The 20,700-nt window shown below is 43.3% G+C and overlaps 1 protein-coding gene across 2 annotated transcripts in view; it reads right to left on the reverse strand.

Moving 5' to 3' along the window:
* The window catches only part of AHCTF1 (AT-hook containing transcription factor 1), a 224,478-nt gene that overhangs the window by 60,419 nt on the left and 143,359 nt on the right, over nt 1-20,700 (reverse strand). For both annotated transcript variants that reach the window (XM_075862729.1, XM_075862728.1), the window contains exons 26-27: nt 7,585-7,686; nt 1,383-1,590 (exon numbers count right to left, since the gene is read on the reverse strand). In XM_075862729.1, the coding sequence (XP_075718844.1) occupies nt 1,383-1,590; nt 7,585-7,686 (310 nt within the window). The remainder of the gene's footprint in view (nt 1-1,382; nt 1,591-7,584; nt 7,687-20,700) is intronic.

A 20,700-nucleotide genomic window follows, 5' to 3' on the forward strand; every position in this document is an offset into this window, starting at 1 on the left:
GGATGCCTTAACAGTGGAATCCGTCACCATAGTGTATATCGGTGTTCTTTAAACGTACACTCATGTCCATGTTTACGATTGATAGGTTTAACGAGTACTATTATAGTCTATCGGCGACGGATGAAACTTTTAAGAATCCGTATAATACATACACCGCCCAAAGACAAATATCAGTTTAGTGTATACATCATGAAAGGCTGTTGTACGGCCCATGATATATACGTTAAATGTACAATGACAAATGCTGTACAGTGGCATACATCACCCATAGGCTCCCACGTTTAAAAAAAAAAGCAAAAAAACATAACTGCATGGTATAATTTTTTGCAGGATACCTCAGGATTGAAAAGCGTAGTCTACGACGATATTCCATCCTTTGAAAAAAGGTAAACCAACGGATAGCAAAACTTTACTCTTTTGGCTTTAGTCGGGCGAATGGAGCCCTATGGACATTTATCTTGTATGTTGGGTGTTTTTCCAGAGAGTATGTCCGAAAGAGGTGTGCAGAGAGCCTAAGGAGCAGCTCAGACACACACACAGAGACACACACACACAGAGACACACACACACACACACAGAGACACACACACACACACACACACACACACACAGAGACACACACACACACACACACAGAGACACACACACACACACACAGAGACACACACACACACACACAGAGACACACACACACACACACACAGAGACACACACACACACACAGAGACACACACACACACACAGAGACACACACACACACAGAGACACACACACACACACACAGAGACACACACACACACAGAGACACACACACACACAGAGACACACACACACACAGAGACACACACACACACAGAGACACACACACACACACACAGAGACACACACACACACACAGAGACACACACACAGAGACACACACACAGAGACACACACACAGAGACACACACACAGAGACACACACACAGAGACACACACACAGAGACACACACACAGAGACACACACACAGAGACACACACACAGAGACACACACACAGACACACACACAGACACACACAGAGACACACACAGAGACACACACAGAGACACACACAGAGACACACACAGAGACACACACAGAGACACACACAGAGACACACACACACAGAGACACACACACACAGAGACACACACACACACACACACACACACACACACACACACACAGAGACACACACAGAGACACACACAGAGACACACACACACACAGAGACACACACACACACACAGAGACACACACACACCGTTCATGAGCATTTTTTTATTATTTGGACACAAAGGCACTTTTACATTACAAATAAAAAATCAGTGCTATTTAATGAACAATCTGTGAAGTCCTTACCTTTACCACAAGAGGCGTCTCCAACAAGTTAAATTCTGAGGCTTTGGAAAGGTTTTTTAAATGTGTAGATTTGAGAAGACTTGATTGAACAGGGCTTGAAGTGAGCAAGACAAAAGATTTGCGAGGCGTATTGTAATTAATACGTTCAAAATCTGTGCCCAAAGATGAGGGCTCTGCCAAGATAGGGTGAACAAGAGAGCCCATCAACCTGTATTGACAAACACAAGTAAGCAAGTAGGTTGACCAAAAGCACACCCAATTAGATACTATTTTAAAAAAAGTATATGCATAAAAAAAACAAAAAAAAAAAACCTTAAAGCGTACCTTAAGCTTCCTGAATAAAAAAAAAACCCCAACACACATTAATCCCCATCCCTAGATTATTCCAATGATACCTTATATGAGCCAATTGAAACAATTTTGATAGCGAGGGTATGACAATTTTTGCATCTAAAATTCAGGACAAACCCCCCCCCCCCCCACTAAAATAGAAGCGGGCAGGAGCTTCCATGTTCTGACGCTTACTGAGCCTGGCGGACAGTTCCATTACTACCCATGTTGCCCTGCACCATTCCTATTGATGTTGCTTGGCAGCTCAGCCAGATTGGAGTGCTTTTTCTTTGTCCGTAGCTACACTATGCATACATCATTTGTTTGGCACCACTGAGGACAGAGTGAGCTGTTTTCCAGTGCCCCACCTCTGTCCCTGGTATTACTAGGAGACCGTATGCAGCTTGCAATAGCGCTGCAGTGCTTGAATCCAATGATATTCATATGTTCATGCCCCACCTTCAGACGCGAAATGCCACATTTCTACCTATGCACAGTAATAAGGAGAAATGGGTCAGTGGCTGGAGCAGCATAAATATATGGATATGATTGGACTCAAGCACTGCATCGCACCTGGCACGTCGCAAGAACAATTAAATTCTTTACAACTGTGGCAATTTACTTAACCCCTTAAGATCGAAGCCTATTTTGGCCTTGTGGACACAGCTGATTTTGGCACATCTGATATGTGTTACTTTATGTGGTAATAACTCCAGAATGCTTTTCCCTATCCAAGCGATTGTTTTCTCGTGACATGTTGTACTTTATGATACTGAAAAAATTGTCGTTAAATTCAATATTTGTAAAAAACACCAAAATTGAGAAAATTTGCAAAAATCTGCATTTTTCTAAATTGTAATGTATCTGCTTGTAAAACAGATCGTACGACCACACAAAATAGTTACTAGTTAACATTTCCTATATGTCTACTTTATGTTTGCATCGTTTTTTGAACGTGCTTTTATTTTTCTAGGACGTTACAAGGCTTAGCAGCAATTTCTCGTATTTTCAAGAAAATTTCAAAAGGCTATTTTTTCAGGGACCAGTTCAGTTCTGAAGTGGCTTTGAGGGCCTTATATATTAGAAACCCCCTATAAAACACCCCATTTTAAAAACTGCACACCTCGAAGTATTCAAAACAGCATTCAGAATTTTTTTTAACCCTTTAGACATTTCACAAGAAATAAAGCAAAGTAGAGGTGAAATTTCCAAATTTCTAATTTTTTTTTTACGAAATTCATTTGTAATACAGTTTTTTCTGTACCACAGAAGGTTTTACCAGAGAAATGCAACTCAATATTTATTGCCCAGATTCTGCAATTTTTAGAAATATCCCACATGTTGTCCTAGTGCGGTAAAGGACCGAAACACCGGCCTCAGAAGCAAAGGAGCACCTGGTGGATTTTGGGGCCTCTATTTTATTAGAATATATTTTAGGCACCATGTCAGGTTTGAAGAGGTCTTGTGGTGCCAAAACAGTGGAAACCCCCCAAAAGTGACCCCCATCTTGGAAACTACACCCCTCAAGGAATTTTTCTAGGGGTATAGTTAGCATTTTTAGCCCACAGGTTTTTTGCTAAATTTATTGGAACTGGTCTGTGAAAATGAAAATCTACTTTTTTTCTGAAAAAACATACGATCTTTTCGTTTTTACAAGGAATAAAAGAGAAAAAGCACCCCAACATTTGTAAAGCAATGTCTCCCGATTACGGCAATACCCCATATGTGGTAATAAAGTGCTGTTTGGACCCACGGCAGGGCTCAGAAGGGAACGAGGGCCATTAGGATTCTGGAGCGCAGATTTTGCTGGAATGGTTTTCGGTGCCATGTCGTGTTTGCAAAGCCCTGGAGGGACCAGAACTCCCCAAAAGTGACCCCATTTTGGAAACTACACCCCTCAAGGAATTTTTCTAGGGGTATAGTTAGCATTTTGACCCTACACGGTTTTTGCTGAATCTATGGGAATTATGCCGTGAAATTGAAAATCTAAATTTTTCTAATAAAATGTAGTTTTAGCTCAGATTTTTTCATTTTTACAACAGATAAAGGAGAAAAAACACCCCAATATTTGTAAAGCAAACTCTGAGCACAGCAATACCCCATATGTGGTAATAAACTGCTGTTTGGACACATGGCGGAAGTTAGAAAGGATGGAGCACCATTTGACTTTTGGAGCTCAAGTTTTGCTGGAATGGTTTGCGGCCCCATGTCACATTTGCAAAGCCACTGAGGGGCCAAAATAGTGCAAACCCGGCAAAAGTGACCCCATTTGGGAAACTATACCCCTCATGGAATTTATCTAGCGGTATAGTGAGCATTTTGACCCCACAGTTTTTTTTACTGAATTATTGGGATTATGCAGTGAAAATGAAAATCTACATTCTTTCCACTAAAATGTTGAATTGTTTTCATTTTCACAAGGAATAAAGGAGAAAAAGCGCCCCAATAATTGTAAAGCAATTTCTCCCGAGTACGGCAATACCCCATATGTGGTTATAAACTGCTGCTTGGATACACCGCAGGGCTCAGAATGGCAGGAGTGCTACTTGGCATGTAGATTTTGGTTGATTGTTTTTTGGGCGCCATGTCGCATTTGCAGAGCCCCTGAGGTACCCGTACAGTAGAAACCCCTGAGAAGGCACTCCATTTTGAAAACTTTACCCTTCAGGGTAATCATCTAGGGGTGTACTGAGCATTTTGATCCCACAGGTGTTTCATAGATTGTATTAGAATCAGGCAGTGAAAATTAAAAAAAAAATGTTTTCCAAAAAATATGTCGTTTTGCACCCAATTTTTTTCCCCACAAGGGGTAATAGGAGAAAAAACAACACATAATTTGTTACCCAATTTCTCCCGAGTACGGCAATACCCAATGTGAGGCCCTAAACTGCTGTTTGGGCACATGGCAGAGCTCAAAATGGAAGGAGTGCCATGTGGCTTTTAGAGCACAGATTTTGCTGGACTGGTGTACGAGCGCCATGTCGCATTTGCAGAGCGCTCTTAGGTACCAGAGTAGAGTGTAAAACCCTTAGAAGTGACCCCATTTGGTAAACTACACCCTTCAAGGCATTTATCATTTGCCTGGACATATGACAGGGCTTAGTAGTGAAAGGCGCATGTGAGACCTATTTTGGTGATTTTCGCAGCATTAGCCCACAACGGCAGGGCTCTGGGGTCAAATAGTAAAACAAACCTCCAAGTAGTGACCCCCATTTTGGAAACTGCACCCCTGAAGGAATTTTATTAACGGGTGTAGTGAGCATTTTGACCACACAGGTTTTTGTTTTTTTTATATTAGAAATGAATGCTCAGTGGATGGTGCAAAGTGAAAATTGCAAATTTCCACAAGTATGTGCCATTTTAGTGCACAATATTTTGTGCCCAGTTCGTGCCACTGAAGACAAATACCTCAAACTGTTAAGCGGGTTCTCCCGGGTATGGCGATGCCGTATATGTGGACGTACACTGCTGCTTGGGCACGCTGCAGGGCGCACCATTTGGCTTTTGGAGCGTGGATTTTGCTCGCTAGTTGTTTTGTTTGGGGTTTTGCTGGTATTTCAGTTATGATGTGGGGGCATATGTAATCTGTGCGGAGAACATCAGGGGTATAATAAGAGGGTATAATAATGGGGTAAATAAATAATTATCCACAGATATGTGGCCGGTGCTGCACTGATAAATGGCGCCCGATCTTATCCGCTTTTGGACACTATGCACATTTTGCATCGCCATATTCTGAGCGCCAAAACGTCTTTATTTTTTCTCCACCGGAGCTGGGTGAGGGCTTATTTGTTTCGGTACAATCTGTAGATCTCATTGGCACCATTTTGGGGTACATGCGATTTTTTGATCACTTTGTATTTCATTTTTTTGGCAAGCAAGGTGACCAAAAACCTGCAATTCTGATGTTTTTTATTATTTTTTTTACGGCGTTCGCCATGCGCTATGAATGACAATTTTATGTTATTCTGCGGGTCGGTACGATTACGGCGATACCATATGTATATAGTTTTTCTTATGTTTTGCAGCGTCTGCACGATAAAATCAGTTTTGTTTCAAATAATTAATTTTTGGTGTCACCATATTCTGAGAGCGATAACTTTTTTAATTTTCCGTCAAAAAAGCGGTGGGAGAGCTTGTTTTTTGCGGGACGGGCTGCGTTTTTTAATGGTATAATTTTGGGGTACATGCAACTTTTAGATCCCTTTTTTTATTCTGTTTTGCGAGGGGTAGTGACTAACAAACAGCGATTCTGGAATCGTTTTTTATTGAATTTTTTTACGGTGTTCACCATACGGGTAAAATAGCGTGATATTTTTATAGTTTGGGTCGTTACGGATGCGGGGATACCACATGTGTACTTTATGTTTTTTGGTTTTTCCTATAATAAAAGACTTATAGGAAAAAAGGCTGTTATAGTGTTTTTTAACATGACTTATTTTTTTTAACTTTTTTACAACATTTTTATTAACTTGTTTTAACTTTTTCTTTTGTCCCACTAGGGAACTTGAAGGCATGAAGCCCTGATCGCTATTCTAATACACTGCACTACCTACATAGTGCAGTGTATTAGAGCTGTCAGCTATTCACTGACAGCAAGCCTATTAGGCTTCGCCTCCCGGCGGGGCCTAATAGGCTTCCGTACTAGGAAGCGATTGTTAGGCTATGGTTGCCATAGCAACCATCGGAACACCCGCGGGTGCCGATGGTTGTCATTAGCAACCATAGGGTACAATCTAATCACTTAGATGCAGCGATAGCCTTGCTCCGGTCCTGGCCGTTAGGGCACGATGTCAGCTATGACAAACAGCTGACACCCGCGCCCGTGGCAACCATCGTGGTTGCCGACAGGCTACAAGCCACTTCGCCTAGCTCCGGTCCTGGCCGTTGCAGAGGGGCGTCGGACAGCCGATTCCCGGCGGTGATCACATACACAAGTCATAGAGCTGTGATTGGTCAGTCTGCTTTGACTGACCAATCACAGCAATCGCCGGCAGGAGACCGCTGTGAATGGTCCCCTGCCGTCTTACTGTGCCGATCAACTGTCAAACAGTTGACAGCACAGTTCTGTCACGTTGTCCTTTGACAGGGTGATAGTTTTTAGCCAGGACGCACCGGTACGTCCCTGTGGCTTAAAGCACTTCAATGCAGGACGTACCGGTGCGCTAAGGAGTTAAGGGACAGACCTCTGAAATCAGTGTGTCTATCACTTCTTTATGCAGCATAAACAAATCCTCTTTCAAGAGCTTGCTCCTCAGTGTCCACTTCATAGTCATATGAACATTATACAGAGTGAGGCCTGCCTCATGTGTGTACAAACAAATCCAAATCTTCTATTTTAGTCAAACCTGGAATTGGATCCAAAAAACAGTATAAAAGGGAAAGACTGATATGTTTTCTCTTTTGTACCCACTTTTGCCGCAAAAACTGCATGTGAAAATTTTAGCTTTAAAAGGGGTATTACATTTTAACAAATCACCTATACACTGGATAGGTGATAACAGTTAGACCCCCACCGACTGCCAGTGTTGTAGTGCCTGACAATTTCCATCAGTGCCAGAGAGTTTGAATGGAGCGGCAGGGCGCATGCAGCTGAGAGGAATGGGGGAGGGGGGAGAGGACACACGTTGAGGTGATCGGTGGGGATCCAGTGGTCAGACCCCTACTGATCGAATAGTTATCACCGCTTTGAGGCGAGATTCACATATGCCATATTGATCTAGTTTAAGCCTAGTAGTGGATACAAAAGGAGGGGAGAAATAACCTTTTCTCTATATTGTTCCTTCCTTTTGTACCCACTCCTGGCTTTGGCTCAAAAAACTGGACCAAATACATGTGAGAATCTAGCATAAAAGTAGTTTGTATCACTAACCTGGAGTCCCTCTTGGATTTCGATATTGGTGTACCAACAAAAGCATCAGGCATTTCCAATTCCGTTACTGGGGAAACAGGAACTGGGCTTTCATCTGTTAAGCTGCAGAAAAACAAAACTATTCAGATTTTTTAATTCCTAATCGGGCTAAAAAAAGCAGTGTGATTAAGGAGTTCAAGCAATAATTGAATTTTAAAGAGAATTGTCATTTCAGCAATTTTTTGACATGTCATAGTGACATGACAAATGTTGATCGGTAGTCCAGGTGCAGAGATTCCCACTGATCCCTAAAACAAACAGGCAGAAGAATTACCATATTTTTCGGACTATAAGACGCACCCAGGTTTTAGAGAACAGAGAATAGGAAAAAAAACTTGTGTTAAAAAATAATTTATTCTGTTTCATCACATTCGGAGAGTCAATTTTTTTTTATAGATTGAGCGGTGTGAGGGCTTACTTTTTGCAGGACGAGCTGTAGTTTTATTGGCACCATGATTTGGTACAGAAGATTTTTTTGATCACTTTAAATTTCATATTTTAAGCACCAAGGTGACCAAAAAACTATTTTGATGTATTAAACTTTTAAACTCACCGTGCGAGTTAACTGATGGTATATTGTAATAGATGAGACTTTTACGGACAAAGCGATACCAAATTATTTTATTTTTTACATTGTGCTTGGGGAAAAATGGGAAAAGTTTTTTTTTTTTTAACTTTTAATATTTGTATTTTTTTTAACTTTTTTTATTTTTATTTTACAAATTTTGTTAGTTTCCCTAGGGGACTTGAACCAGCAGCCCCTTGGCTACATGTGGAGTTACTGAAATAGCGTAACTACGCTTTTTCCCTAACTCCCATAGTAGTGAATGGCAGTTACAGAAGCAGCGTAGAATGCGAGCTACGCGGTTTCCGTAACTACTGTTCAGTTCTATGGGAGTTCCGAAAAAAGCGTAGCTCAGCTAGTTACGTTGTTTCAGTAACTCCACATGTAATCAAGTGGCTGGGAGAGCACAAAAAGCTAGAACGGGGTTGAAGGGGCCCCGTTCTAGAGATAGGTGCGGGTCCCAGAGGTGGGACCTGCATCTATCTGACATTTATGACATATCCTGTGGATATATCATAAATGGCATTCATAGAAAAACCCCTATAAATGCCGCGGTCACCATTGACCACGGCATTTAACTAATTAAAGGTGTTTGCCATTTAACAGGATGGGGGGCTACATGTGAGATCGCTGGAGGTCCCACTGCTGGGACCCCCACCGATGAGAACAGGGGACCGAAAGTCACCCAAAGCGCTACATGAGAAGCCTGGACTTCCGGGTTCTGTGGCCGTCTTTTCTGTTCCGCAGATCCACAGAGATCAATGGAGAGCCGCTCTCGCATGCGCAGAAGAATCCCATTGATATCTATGAAGCTGCCAGACAAAGAACGCGCAAGTCACATCTTCTCATGCAGCGCTCTTGGTAACTTTTGGTCCCCGTTCTCCCGATCGATCACAAATGTATCCCCTATCCTGTGGATAGGGGATACATGTGTTTTATGGCACAAGCCCTTTAAACTGCCAGGAACAGCGAAATTGCTGTTCCTGGCAGTTAGAGCAGCGTGTCAGAAACTGACACCTGCACTGTATGGAGCGGGCTCAGTGCATGAGCCCGCTTCATACATCATCCCCCTCCAGCTCATGGGTCGGGAAGAGGTTAAGTAATGAAACGGTCATGGCGCCTGGTGATACCAGGTCCCTTGACTGCGTACTGTAAGATGTAGGGACTTAAGATTTATTCTTGCTAAAAACTGCCTCTTATAGTCCTAAAAAATACGGTAACCCAAGTGTTTTGCCCCCAAATACACATAAAAACGGGCTCACACAGAAAGTTTTTTTTTTTTAACTCACAAATAAAGTTTATTGTAAAACATCAGAAGAAAATACAGAGCAGTGAGATGTATAGATAACATGTCCATTAAAAGTAAAAAGGAAATCAGCAATTCAATATAGCGATGCATCAGGAGTCACCAGTACATTTGAGTAGAACCACCCAATACATAGAGTAAAGAAATGTCAGACAATACAATATAAAGCAAGCAAGGGTATCTGAAAAGTATACACTTCTTGAAGGTTTATGAACCAGTGTGTAAAGCTGATCACTGCCTGAAGCATAATACAAAAAATTAACTAGTTAAACAAAATCTCAGTTTCCAAACGTAGACTTGCATAAAAGTATAAACATGTCAGGTACCATGCAGCAGAAGATCAGGACCTATTCTAGACTATATTAAAAGCAGATGCCTATGATGTATAAATGGAATGCAAGAGGGGCCAACTGGACCTGTTCCAAATATGAGCCATGTTCATGGCAGCAAACAGATTAAGGGCACGGGGGTGAGCAGAGAGTAGCAGGAGACTGCAGCCATCTATCCCATATTTTGATGAATTTGAGAGGACAGTTTCTATGTTGGAATAACCATTTCTTTTGAGGTAACATACTATTAACCAGGGACAGCCATGCTGCAAATGTAGGGGCCCAACAGGACAACTAAGCCTTGGCTACCAGCTTCTTGGCATAATATGTCTACAATAAATGTATGGATATGATGGGGGGGGGGGGGGGTGGGGGGAGTCATCTGCCAGGTCAGGAGTGAATAGACAGATCTTAGGGCACAGGAGACCCCATCTCATTGTTCAGGCATTTGATAATCTGATCACAGTACCCCCACCTTGGAGCAAGACCACACCAAATGATAGAGAACTTGAGGTAATCCCACGTTTGGGGCACTCGTCCGGTTGAAAATTATGTAATCTAGAGGTGGTATAATACGCACTATGCAATATGTAAAATTGTGTGAGCCGCTCATTATAATTGGATACAATTTTCAGAGAGGAGACGGCCCTGTCACACTCAGACAGCGGACCTACAGCACCTTCCCATTTTAAATTTCAGCGGGACAAGCAAATTCTCTAGGCTTTCCAGATAATAAGCCATAAAGACAAGAAATCAGGTGTTTCACAAGGAGAGCAAGCAGAAAGTTAGGAAGTGGGAAGCTGTGGTACATTATTACCCTGGGGCCCAGCTGAGTCTCCAGTGCATGTTTGACCCTTAAAGAGGCTCTGTCACCAGATTTTGCAACCCCTATCTGCTATTGCAGCAGATAGGCGCTGCAATGTAGATTACAGTAACGTTTTTATTTTTAAAAAACAAGCATTTTTGGCCAAGTTATGACCATTTTTGTAGTTATGCAAATGAGGCTTGCAAAAGTCCAAGTGGGTGTGTTTAAAAGTAAAAGTCCAAGTGGGCGTGTATTATGTGCGTACATCGGGGCGTTTTTTTAATACTTTTACTAGCTGGGCGCTCTGAAGAGAAGTATCATCCACTTCTCTTCAGAACGCCCAGCTTCTGACAGTGCAGATCTGTGACGTCACTCACAGGTCCTGCATCGTGTCGGCCACATCGGCACCAGAGGCTACAGTTGATTCTGCAGCAGCATCAGCGTTTGCAGGTAAGATTACCTGCAAACGCTGATGCTGCTGCAGAATCAACTGTAGCCTCTGGTGCCGATGTGGCCGACACGATGCAGGACCTGTGAGTGACGTCACAGATCTGCACTGTCAGAAGCTGGGCGTTCTGAAGAGAAGTGGATGATACACTTCTCATTGTTCCAGCCCAGCTTCTTTTACTGCACAATCACACTAACAATGGGCTGGAATAATGAGAAGTGTATGACGCTGATTGGTCAGCGTCATACACTTCTCTGTACAACGTCCAGTTGGTAAAAAGTATAAACACGCCCAGTTGGTCATTAAGTAATTAGCATAAATCTAAAATTGCCCATAACTTGCTCAAAAATGATTGTTTTTCCCACAAAAAAAACACTGTTATCTACATTACAGCGCCGATCGGCTTATTTAAGAGATAGGGTAATTATAATCTGGTGACAGAGCCTCTTTAATAAAAAAACTGATCTGGAGATCTGTATACCAAGATACGTAATAGAGGTGAACTAGAGGAGTGGGGTAGAGATCGCTGAGGCAGCAGGGACTGATATATCTAAAGGTAAAATATGAGACTTAGACCAATTAATGGATAAACCAGACATTGAACCAAAACGTGTCATTATAGAGAGTACTATATGCAGGGACAACCTAGGGTCAGCGAGATACAACAGGGTGTCATCCGCATACATGCTGAACTTTTCTTGTACAGGAGGAGGTTAAAAGCTATAAAACGGGGTTCTTTTTGAGTATTTCAGCGAGAGGTTCCACTGTCAGCGCAAATAATGGAGGGGAAAGAGGGCAACCTTGTCGGGTACCTCTATACAAAGGGAAAGAGTCCGAAGTCCAGCCATTTACTGCCACCCGTGAGGATAGGGCAGAGTATAATAATTGAACCCATTTTACAAACTCTGGTCTGACTCCAAATTTCACAAGTGTCAGAAATATTGAATCCCATTCTATTGGGTCAAAGGCCTTAGCGGCATCTAGGGAAACTACGGCCCAGGCGCCGACCTCCTCATGAGCGGACTGCAAATCAGTGAACAGACAGCAAAGATTGAGGGCTGTGGCTTTGGCAGGAATAAAGCCCGTCTGATCCGGGTGTATCAGAGACAGTTTAACCATATTAAGTCGTCTAGCCAGAAGTTTCGCCATGATTTTAATGTAAGTCTGGAGGAGTGAGATAGTGTAGGATTTTTACCCAGTGTAGGCAGTATTACAATGATCGCTTCCCTCATCAAACGGGGAAGATCGCCAGAGCCCAAAGCCGCCTGGTAAACATCCAGTAGACGGGCAGCTAAAAAAAAATCATCATGGGCCCCGTAAAATTCAATTGGCAGGCTGTCATTTCTGGGTGATTTAAATGTCTGCAAGGAGGCCATGGACTCCAGAATCTCCTGTGCAGTAATGGGGCCATCTAAATACTCCCTGTGGGCAGGCGATAGGGAGGGTTATCTGCTCTGTATATTCAGCAATTTCTGTGGAGGAGGCAGATATGTGTGGGGAATATAATGTTTCATAATATGTGCGAAAAGTGGATAAAATTACTTGTGGGTCAGAGGACTGGGTACCATCTGGAACCCTTGGCAATACAGGCTAAACGTTTACCACATTTTTCACAGTGTTCATAATATGATTGCTTGGAAAATAATGCTTTTTTCTGAGCCTTATTATTCAAACAGACCTTGCAAGGCCATTCCGATTTATGATCCTAAGTCGGATCATTGATATATTCAAGTTCAGCCGCCAAGGCATCATTAGCCAGCTAAAGTTCATTATATGCCAAACCTCTTTTCAAGTCATTAATTGCCACATGAAGTGCCCCACGTGCATATGCCTTGAAGGAGCCCCACATAACTAAAGGAGAAGCGCTACCGTCATTGTCAAGAACAAACGGATACCACTTAGTCTGGAAATAGTCAGATGAGGGGAGAATTTTCAGCCAAAAGGGGTTCTATCGGCAGCAATTTTTTTTGGTCGTATATTTTGGAATCTAATACGTAAACAGCCAGGGGAGTGGTCCGAAATAGACCTGGAAAGTTACTCCGCAGAGTCTACAGCCATGAGGAGGGAAGTGTGTACTAGCATTAAGTCAATAAGGGATAAGGCCTCAAACTGAGGAGTGAAGCAAGAATAGTGTCTGGTAAGCAGATTTACAGTTAAGGCATCCAGGCGTCTGTAATATTGAACTTTAAAGGGAAGGTGTCACGTAAATTATTTTTTTTTATAGGTTATTGCTTTTAGTAGGTCATTAAAATAAATTATATTTGTGTTTTTGTGTTGTACTTTTTTCTCTCTTTCTTTTACTTCTCTATGGGGGCTGCCATTTTTTTTCTCATCTCTATTCGTCGATTAACGACACATACAGAGATGGAATACGGCACATACAACCCCATAGAGAATGCGAACGGGAGCCGTTCCATTCACTATAGCGTACGCCGCCTGTGTGGGAACGGCGCATGCGCCCCTCCCATACAGTCCAAAAGGAAGGTCTTCGGCCGAGCGACATCCGGCGCCATTTTCATGTGGACCGGAAGGCGCGGCCGGACAGTAAGATGACTACTTCCGGTCGCGGCTTCCGTCCATATGTTCAGAAGCAAGGACTAGGAGCGGAAGGAGCGGCAGCAGGAGCAGGTAAGTTATGTTTGAGTATGTCATATGTGTGTGGTAATCACACAGTATAACACGAACATACATTGTATCTAATCCTCCTACACTGTGCATTCGCTCAAAAAATGGCGGAACACAGTGTAGGAGGTTTGAACATTCAATCCCCTCCTTTCTCCTGGCACTAGCCAGGATAAAGGAGGGGGGACTGTTTGAGGACACTAGAGCGAGTGTGTCTTCTCCAATTTTGCAGCATAAAGCAATGAGGTTGCTTTACCACATGCCAATGCTGCAATTTTGGGAATTGCTCCCTCTAGTGACCAGCACATGGAAATGTTATAAATAAGAATCTAATTTATAATATTTCCTGACTTGAAAAAAATTAAAACATGGTCTAATCATTTATATACGAACAGTTTAACTAAAAAAAAAAATATTTTTTTCTAGCGACACATTCCCTTTAAAAGGAGAGGCAGGAGAGAGGAGGGAGCCGGAGATACAGGATCTTGGCCAGGACAGAGGAACTTGTCCAAATGCTTATCCAAGGTAGAATTAAAATCACTCAGCCAGATACTAGGCACAGACGGGTGACTGGTTACAAACGACAAGATGCCATTAATTACGGCAAGGGAAAAGGGAGGTGGAACATAAACCCGTATCAGGAGAAATGGTTTATGATAAAGAAGACAACTTATCAGAACAAATTTACCACTCGGGTCTACGGACGGATTAATCAGGTGGAAGTGGCTAAAGCATTTTATCAATTGTGGGACACCCCTGGCCAAAATTAGTGAATGTGGAATGGTATGACCAACCAATCCAGGTCCTATTTAGAAGACGGAGCTTGTCAGCTGTCATGTGGGTTTCCTGAAGGCATGTAATATCACAGTCATGCTTTTGTAAATCCCTAAATACCACGGCCTTCGTAATGCGGTCGTTAAGACCTCTCACATTCCACGTTAAAAAATATACTAAGTCAGAGGACATGGTAAAAGGCAAAAATGCAAACCTAGGCCTAACTGATCAGTATGGACCAGTATATGAGCAATATAAAATACCTGAGACCTGGAGAAATTAGAAGCGTAATAGGCATTGTGGAAACAAACAGGTAGAAAATACAGGTGGAAACGAATCCCCTCCCCCCACCCTACTATCATGCACACAGGCATGAAATCTTGGATCCTTGAAACCAAAAGTAATCCTAACAACAGTAGTACAAATTACAAACAGTAACTATCAAATAGAATGTGAAAGAAGGGTGCAAGGGCACAGCCCCCCCCCCCCTGCAGGAAAGGGATACTGAAGGATGAGGGTGTGCATACGGTGAACGAATGATCCACAGTTCCGTCACAGAATGTCAGTGACTACAAGTATTCTAGAGGCTTGGAACCATGGGACAGTAGAGATACAGAGCTACAAATATCAGTACTTCGACATCCAGTAAACGAGGAGAACCATCTTGACCATGAGGACGAGTTTCCAGCCAGTCAAGGACTTCCTGGGGAGTGGTGTAGAAAAGCAATCTGCCATCCACCAGAACCTTCAGCCATGCAGGGTACATCATTGTGTACTTGAGATAGAGTTCTTTAAGATTTTTCTTGGCAGTGAGGAACAAAGCTCTCTTCTTCTGGACCTCAATGGAAAAGTCAGGGCAAACAGAGCCATGAGTTGGCATACAGAATTATTTTTCTCTTGTGAGTTTGAGGATAGTGTCCCTGTCGTTGAGGAGTTTAGCAATAAACGTGCATGGTGGAGCTCGCAGAGGTGGAGGTTTGGACAGCCCACTCCACTGCAAACATAAGAGAATTTCTCCCTGCCGAAGGTGGTAGTGAGCGGATTTTCCAAGAAGGATTCAGGAGAGGAGCCTTCCGAACCCTCTAGCAAGTCTATAAAGTAAAGGCTACAGCGCCTCAGTCTGTACTCCTGGTCATCCAGGTGCTGATGTAGTCTGGAGAGGCCCTGTTCAATGTCTCCAAGACCTCTGGAAATTGGCAGGGCTTGGTCCAGACTCTATTTTCCACCTCTGTCACCCTTTCTCTGGTGTGCTGTGCATCCTGGCGTAGAAGAGAAATATCAACCTTAATCTCCTCAATACACGTGGGGAGTGTGGTTTGACATGTATAAATGGCCGCCAGTACCTTCAATGTGTCAGGATTAGAGTCCGACAACAGAGGCCGGCTGGTCTGGATCCACCAGGTTTTGGTCAGCGATCTGTAAGGAAGAAGGCGTAGTCGCCAAGGAGTCCCAACTGGTCCAGCTTAGCGGCTGATTTGGTTTGGGATTTCAGAGGCGCCATGACTGGGAGCCAAATAGCTGTGAGTACAGGCGTATGGAGCACCAATGCGTATTTAGACCTCTGGGAGGGGATTCAACACCAAGACAATATTTGAGAAACACATTACAAGAGAGTGAATATGGTATAGAGACCCAAGGGGGTCTTCATCAGGCAGAGGGACCAGTTGTAGAAGTCAGCAAAATAAACAGGGAGTTTGCAGGTGACCCACAAACAGGCTTGGCACGGTATCTTGGCAACAGAGCAGTAGTCTGGTCGACAGCACAGGAGGAGTACGTGTAGATAAGGCCACGGGACGTAGCAGACCATCAAAGCAGTATAACAGGGGTTAGCAGTACCGTCCCAGTGAGCTCGCAGGCAGAACACCTGCAGTAGGTGGAAGCCTGCAGGGTTGGAGAGTTCCCAGTGAGCCCTTATGGCAACAGGGCTTGTGTGCAGAGGGGAGGATGCCTCTGAGGGGGGACTCACCAGTGGTGATATGCAGTGCCAGGGTGTCTGTCCGCAGATGGTGCAGGGAGGGACTGCCCGGAAAGGCGGCCGCGACCAGCGTGAGCTGCCTTGTAATGGCCGAGCAGATCCGTCCTGCGGCTGGCAGGCCAGGTACACCACCCTATACTCCTGGGCCTGCGATTGGAGGGGTCACCAGTGCTCCGGAGGAGCTGTAAGGTTCCGGTCTGGCCAGAAGTAGCCTGCGTTCGGCCGCTGTGATTAATCCAAGCCCAAAAGTCCCAGGCCGCGGAGCACAAGGTGGAGGAGGGATATCACCCCAGGAGACCTGCACTCTGTAAGGGGAGCCTTCCCTGTGTACCCAGGAACACACAGGAGGGTGGTTGGAACAAACGCCGATGCGCGGCTTCTTCAACTTCCGGCCGCCCGCCGCTACGCGAGTCAGCCCTGTCAATAGGCCGCAACCGGCCAACAGGAGCAAGGACCCCAATACTGGTCCAAAAAGATACACCAGCCACCACGGGTAAGGATACACCTACTGGAGGATTATATGGGACCCCATATACAGGAGGATTACCAAGGCTGGTGATGCAGAGATGGGAGCCCCAGCAAAACGTGTTCGGCCAGCTCCACGTCCAAGCCACGCCCCGGGCTCACATAGAAAGTTTATGAGTGCGTCTTGAACCTGATGGAGAAAAAGTGTAAGAAAAAGGTGGAGTTTTTCTCTGGCGTAGCCGGTATTCGTGATATTCCTTCAACCCAGTCCGCAGACAAGGTGAGTAGAGCAGATTTTTAATTCGTACAATAACACAATAAATTGTTTCGAGACCGAACAGATCTCTTCCTCAGGCAGCGTACAAATGGTTAAAACTAACATAACCCTTATATATCATATATCTCGGTTTGTACGGTTTTCTATTTTTTTGTAAACATCAATGTGTGTGGATAATTTTTTTTCTCTAAAACACTTGTATAAAAAAAATTATCCACACATATTGTTGTCTGATGCTTACAAAAAAAATAGAGTGTCTGAAACAATTGGAGTGCCTTCCAACACGTAATAAAAACAGATAACATCCAAAATAAAAATACCAAGAAAACCGTACAAACTGAGACCACAACAAAGTAAAATAATAAATTTTCATTTCATTTTGTTACAAATATAACTGTGCACACAAACACATCAGAGATATTATTAACAAGCACTGGCACATCCTACAAATCGACCCCTATCTGAGCAATAGCCTACCATCTAAACCCCTAATTACCTTTAAAGAGAGCAAGAACGATCAAAAATATTTTATCACCTAACCGTGTAAACTTTGGATGTAAAAACACTGGATTAAAACCAACTATTTGTGGAAACCTAAAATCAGTTAAAAAAAGGCAGTTCCAAATGCGGAAAACAGAGATGCCTCTGTTGTGATGATTACTAGTAGAGATGAGCGAACCGGGACAACCGAACCCGGTTTCGGTCCGAACATCGTGAAAAGTTCGATTAGCAGCGAATCCGAACTTCACCGGGTTCGGCTGCACACTTTTTGACCGAGCCCGGCTTATGAGTCACTGATTTTCCGGTACGCGACGTCAGGAAATAGTCACTGTCCAGGGTGCTGAAAGAGTTAAGCGATCGGCAGTAACTGTTTCAGCACCCTGGACAGTGACTTCCGACCACAATATACATCAACGTGTAAAAAAAAAAATAGAAGTTCCTACTTACCGATAACTCCGTGCTTCTTCCTCCAGTCCGACCTCCCGGGATGACGATTCAGTCCAAGTGACCGATGCAGCCAATCACAGGCTAATCCCAGGCTGCAGCCAATCACAGGCCAATCCCAGGCTGCAGCGGTCACATGGACTGCCGCGTCATCCAGGGAGGTCGGGCTGGATGCCGAAAGAGGGACGCGTCACCAAGGCAACGGTCACGCGTCCCTCTCTTGACATCCAGCCCGACATCCCTGGATGACGCGACAGTCCACGTGACCGCTGCAGCATGTGATTGGCTGCAGCGGTCACATTGGCTGAAACGTCATCCAGGGATGTCGGGCCGGATGTCGAGGGACGCGTCACCAAGGCAACGGCCGGGAGGCCGGACTGGAGGAAGAAGCAGGAAGTCCTCGGTAAGTACGAACGTCTTTTTTTTTTTTTTTTTACAGGTTGCTCTATATTGTGATCGGAATTCACTGTCCAGGGTGCTGAAAGAGTTACTGCCGATCAGTTAACTCTTATAGCACCCTGGACAGTGACTATTTACTGACGTCGCCTGGCAACGCTGCCGTAATGCCGGGTGCACACATGTAGCCACCCGTCATTACGGGAGCTCCATACACTATTTTTATGGGCTTTCTTTAATTACAGGTTAGGTCCGAATCAAACTTTTTCAAGAAATTCGGCGAACCAGCCGAACCGAACTGATCATAAGTTCGCTCATCTCTAATTACCAGCACATATATGTTCGAATCAAATCAAACCGGAAATAAGTCCAAAATTGAGACAAATGTGAATTGTCAATCACAATATATTATCTACCTAATCAACTGTCAGTGTGGTCTACAATATGTAGGCAGGACAATACAACCGTTACACTGTGGTGTTAATAAACATAGATCAAACTGCAAAAAAAAAAATTCTGTTGCACAGTGTCTCCAAACACTGTACACTTGCACATAATAATTTTGCATGTTTCACCATTACACCTATTGAACATATACCTGAATCTAAAACCAACCGTTTTGAGTTACTCTGTAGAAGAGACCGGAAGGTCTTAATGAAGTGATGGAGACTATTACTTAATCTGAGATAACCACATTAATATATCCCATCTAGAGGTTATATATCAACGGACTGCAACTGACACCTTTACCTATAATGGTTCTATTTGTTTGTTTCTATTAAACTGTAACTTACAAGAAAAATCCAATTACAGTTACAGCTAGTACATATCCTCATTTTCATCCCCCCTACACTCACCTCCAGCGTTCTTCGTATGCTCTATGTTCATTGCGACTATCCCTGATTAAGACTCGGACAACAAAAAAACCTCAGGAGAATTGCATCGTCATATTACCATGACTACCAATGACGCTTTTGTTTAAAAAAACTCATTCAGTTCTATTTTATTCTAACTTTATAATAATGTATGGTCTTTAACAGTTTAATATTAAGATTTACTAAAATACACTTACACTACCATGATTTCTTACGCAACTATAAGATTTTATATTAATAATAATTGTATCCATTTTTACACATAAAAGAATATTTCCGACAGATCTATTATAACATATGATTATTTCTAGCACATTTGTTTTTAAATGTCTTTTTTATTTGCATTTACATACATATTGTTTTTATCGATGAATTGATCTGTTACTTTTGACCCTGTAGTCGTTAGTATTGTCGACTACTCTCCCGGTTATACAAGGATTATGTTTGTTTTAACCATTTGTACACTGCCTGAGGAAGAGACCTGTTCGGTCTCTAAACAATTTATTGTTGTGTTATTGTACGAATTAAAAATCTGCTCTACTCACCTTGTCTGCGGACTGGGTTGAATGAATATCACGAATACCGGCTGCGCCAGAGAAAAACGCCACCTTTCTCCTACACTTTTTCTCCATTGAAACGTCGATACTGCTCCAATCCTCAAATTGGATCTACGGCTGCACCCTGAACCAACTTCTCGAGCCAGAGAGAACGACTGCATCACACGCCATTTGGATGTTTTGCTCCCAGCATAACTTGTGAAGGTTAGCCTAAACCTGAACTTCATTTGTTTCCAGTTTTTTACGTTTTCATGCACTATGTGCGCTTTGTCTTTTTTCTTTTATTCTGTATCTCTTGAACCTGATGACATGTTCATAAACTGTGTGAGCCTATCTTCAGGCATATTAAAGAGGCTCTGTCACCAGATTTTGCAGCCCCTATCTGCTATTGCAGCAGATAGGCGCTGCAATGTAGATTACAGTAACGTTTTTACTTTTAAAAAACAAGCATTTTTGGCCAAGTTATGACCATTTTTGTAGTTATGCAAATGAGGCTTGCAAAAGTACAACTGGGCGTGTTTAAAAGTAAAAGTCAAAGTGGGCGTGTATTATGTGCGTACATCGGGGCGTTTTTAATACTTTTACTAGCTGGCCGTTCTGATGAGAAGTATCATCCACTTCTCTTCAGAACGCCCAGCTTCTGGCAGTGCAGACACAGCGTGTTCTCGAGAGATCACGCTGTGTCGTCCCTCACAGGTCCTGCATCGTGTCAGACGAGCGGGGACACATCGGCACCAG

The sequence above is a fragment of the Rhinoderma darwinii genome, chromosome 4 (genome assembly GCF_050947455.1).
Source record: "Rhinoderma darwinii isolate aRhiDar2 chromosome 4, aRhiDar2.hap1, whole genome shotgun sequence".
Taxonomy (NCBI): Eukaryota; Metazoa; Chordata; class Amphibia; order Anura; family Rhinodermatidae; genus Rhinoderma; species Rhinoderma darwinii.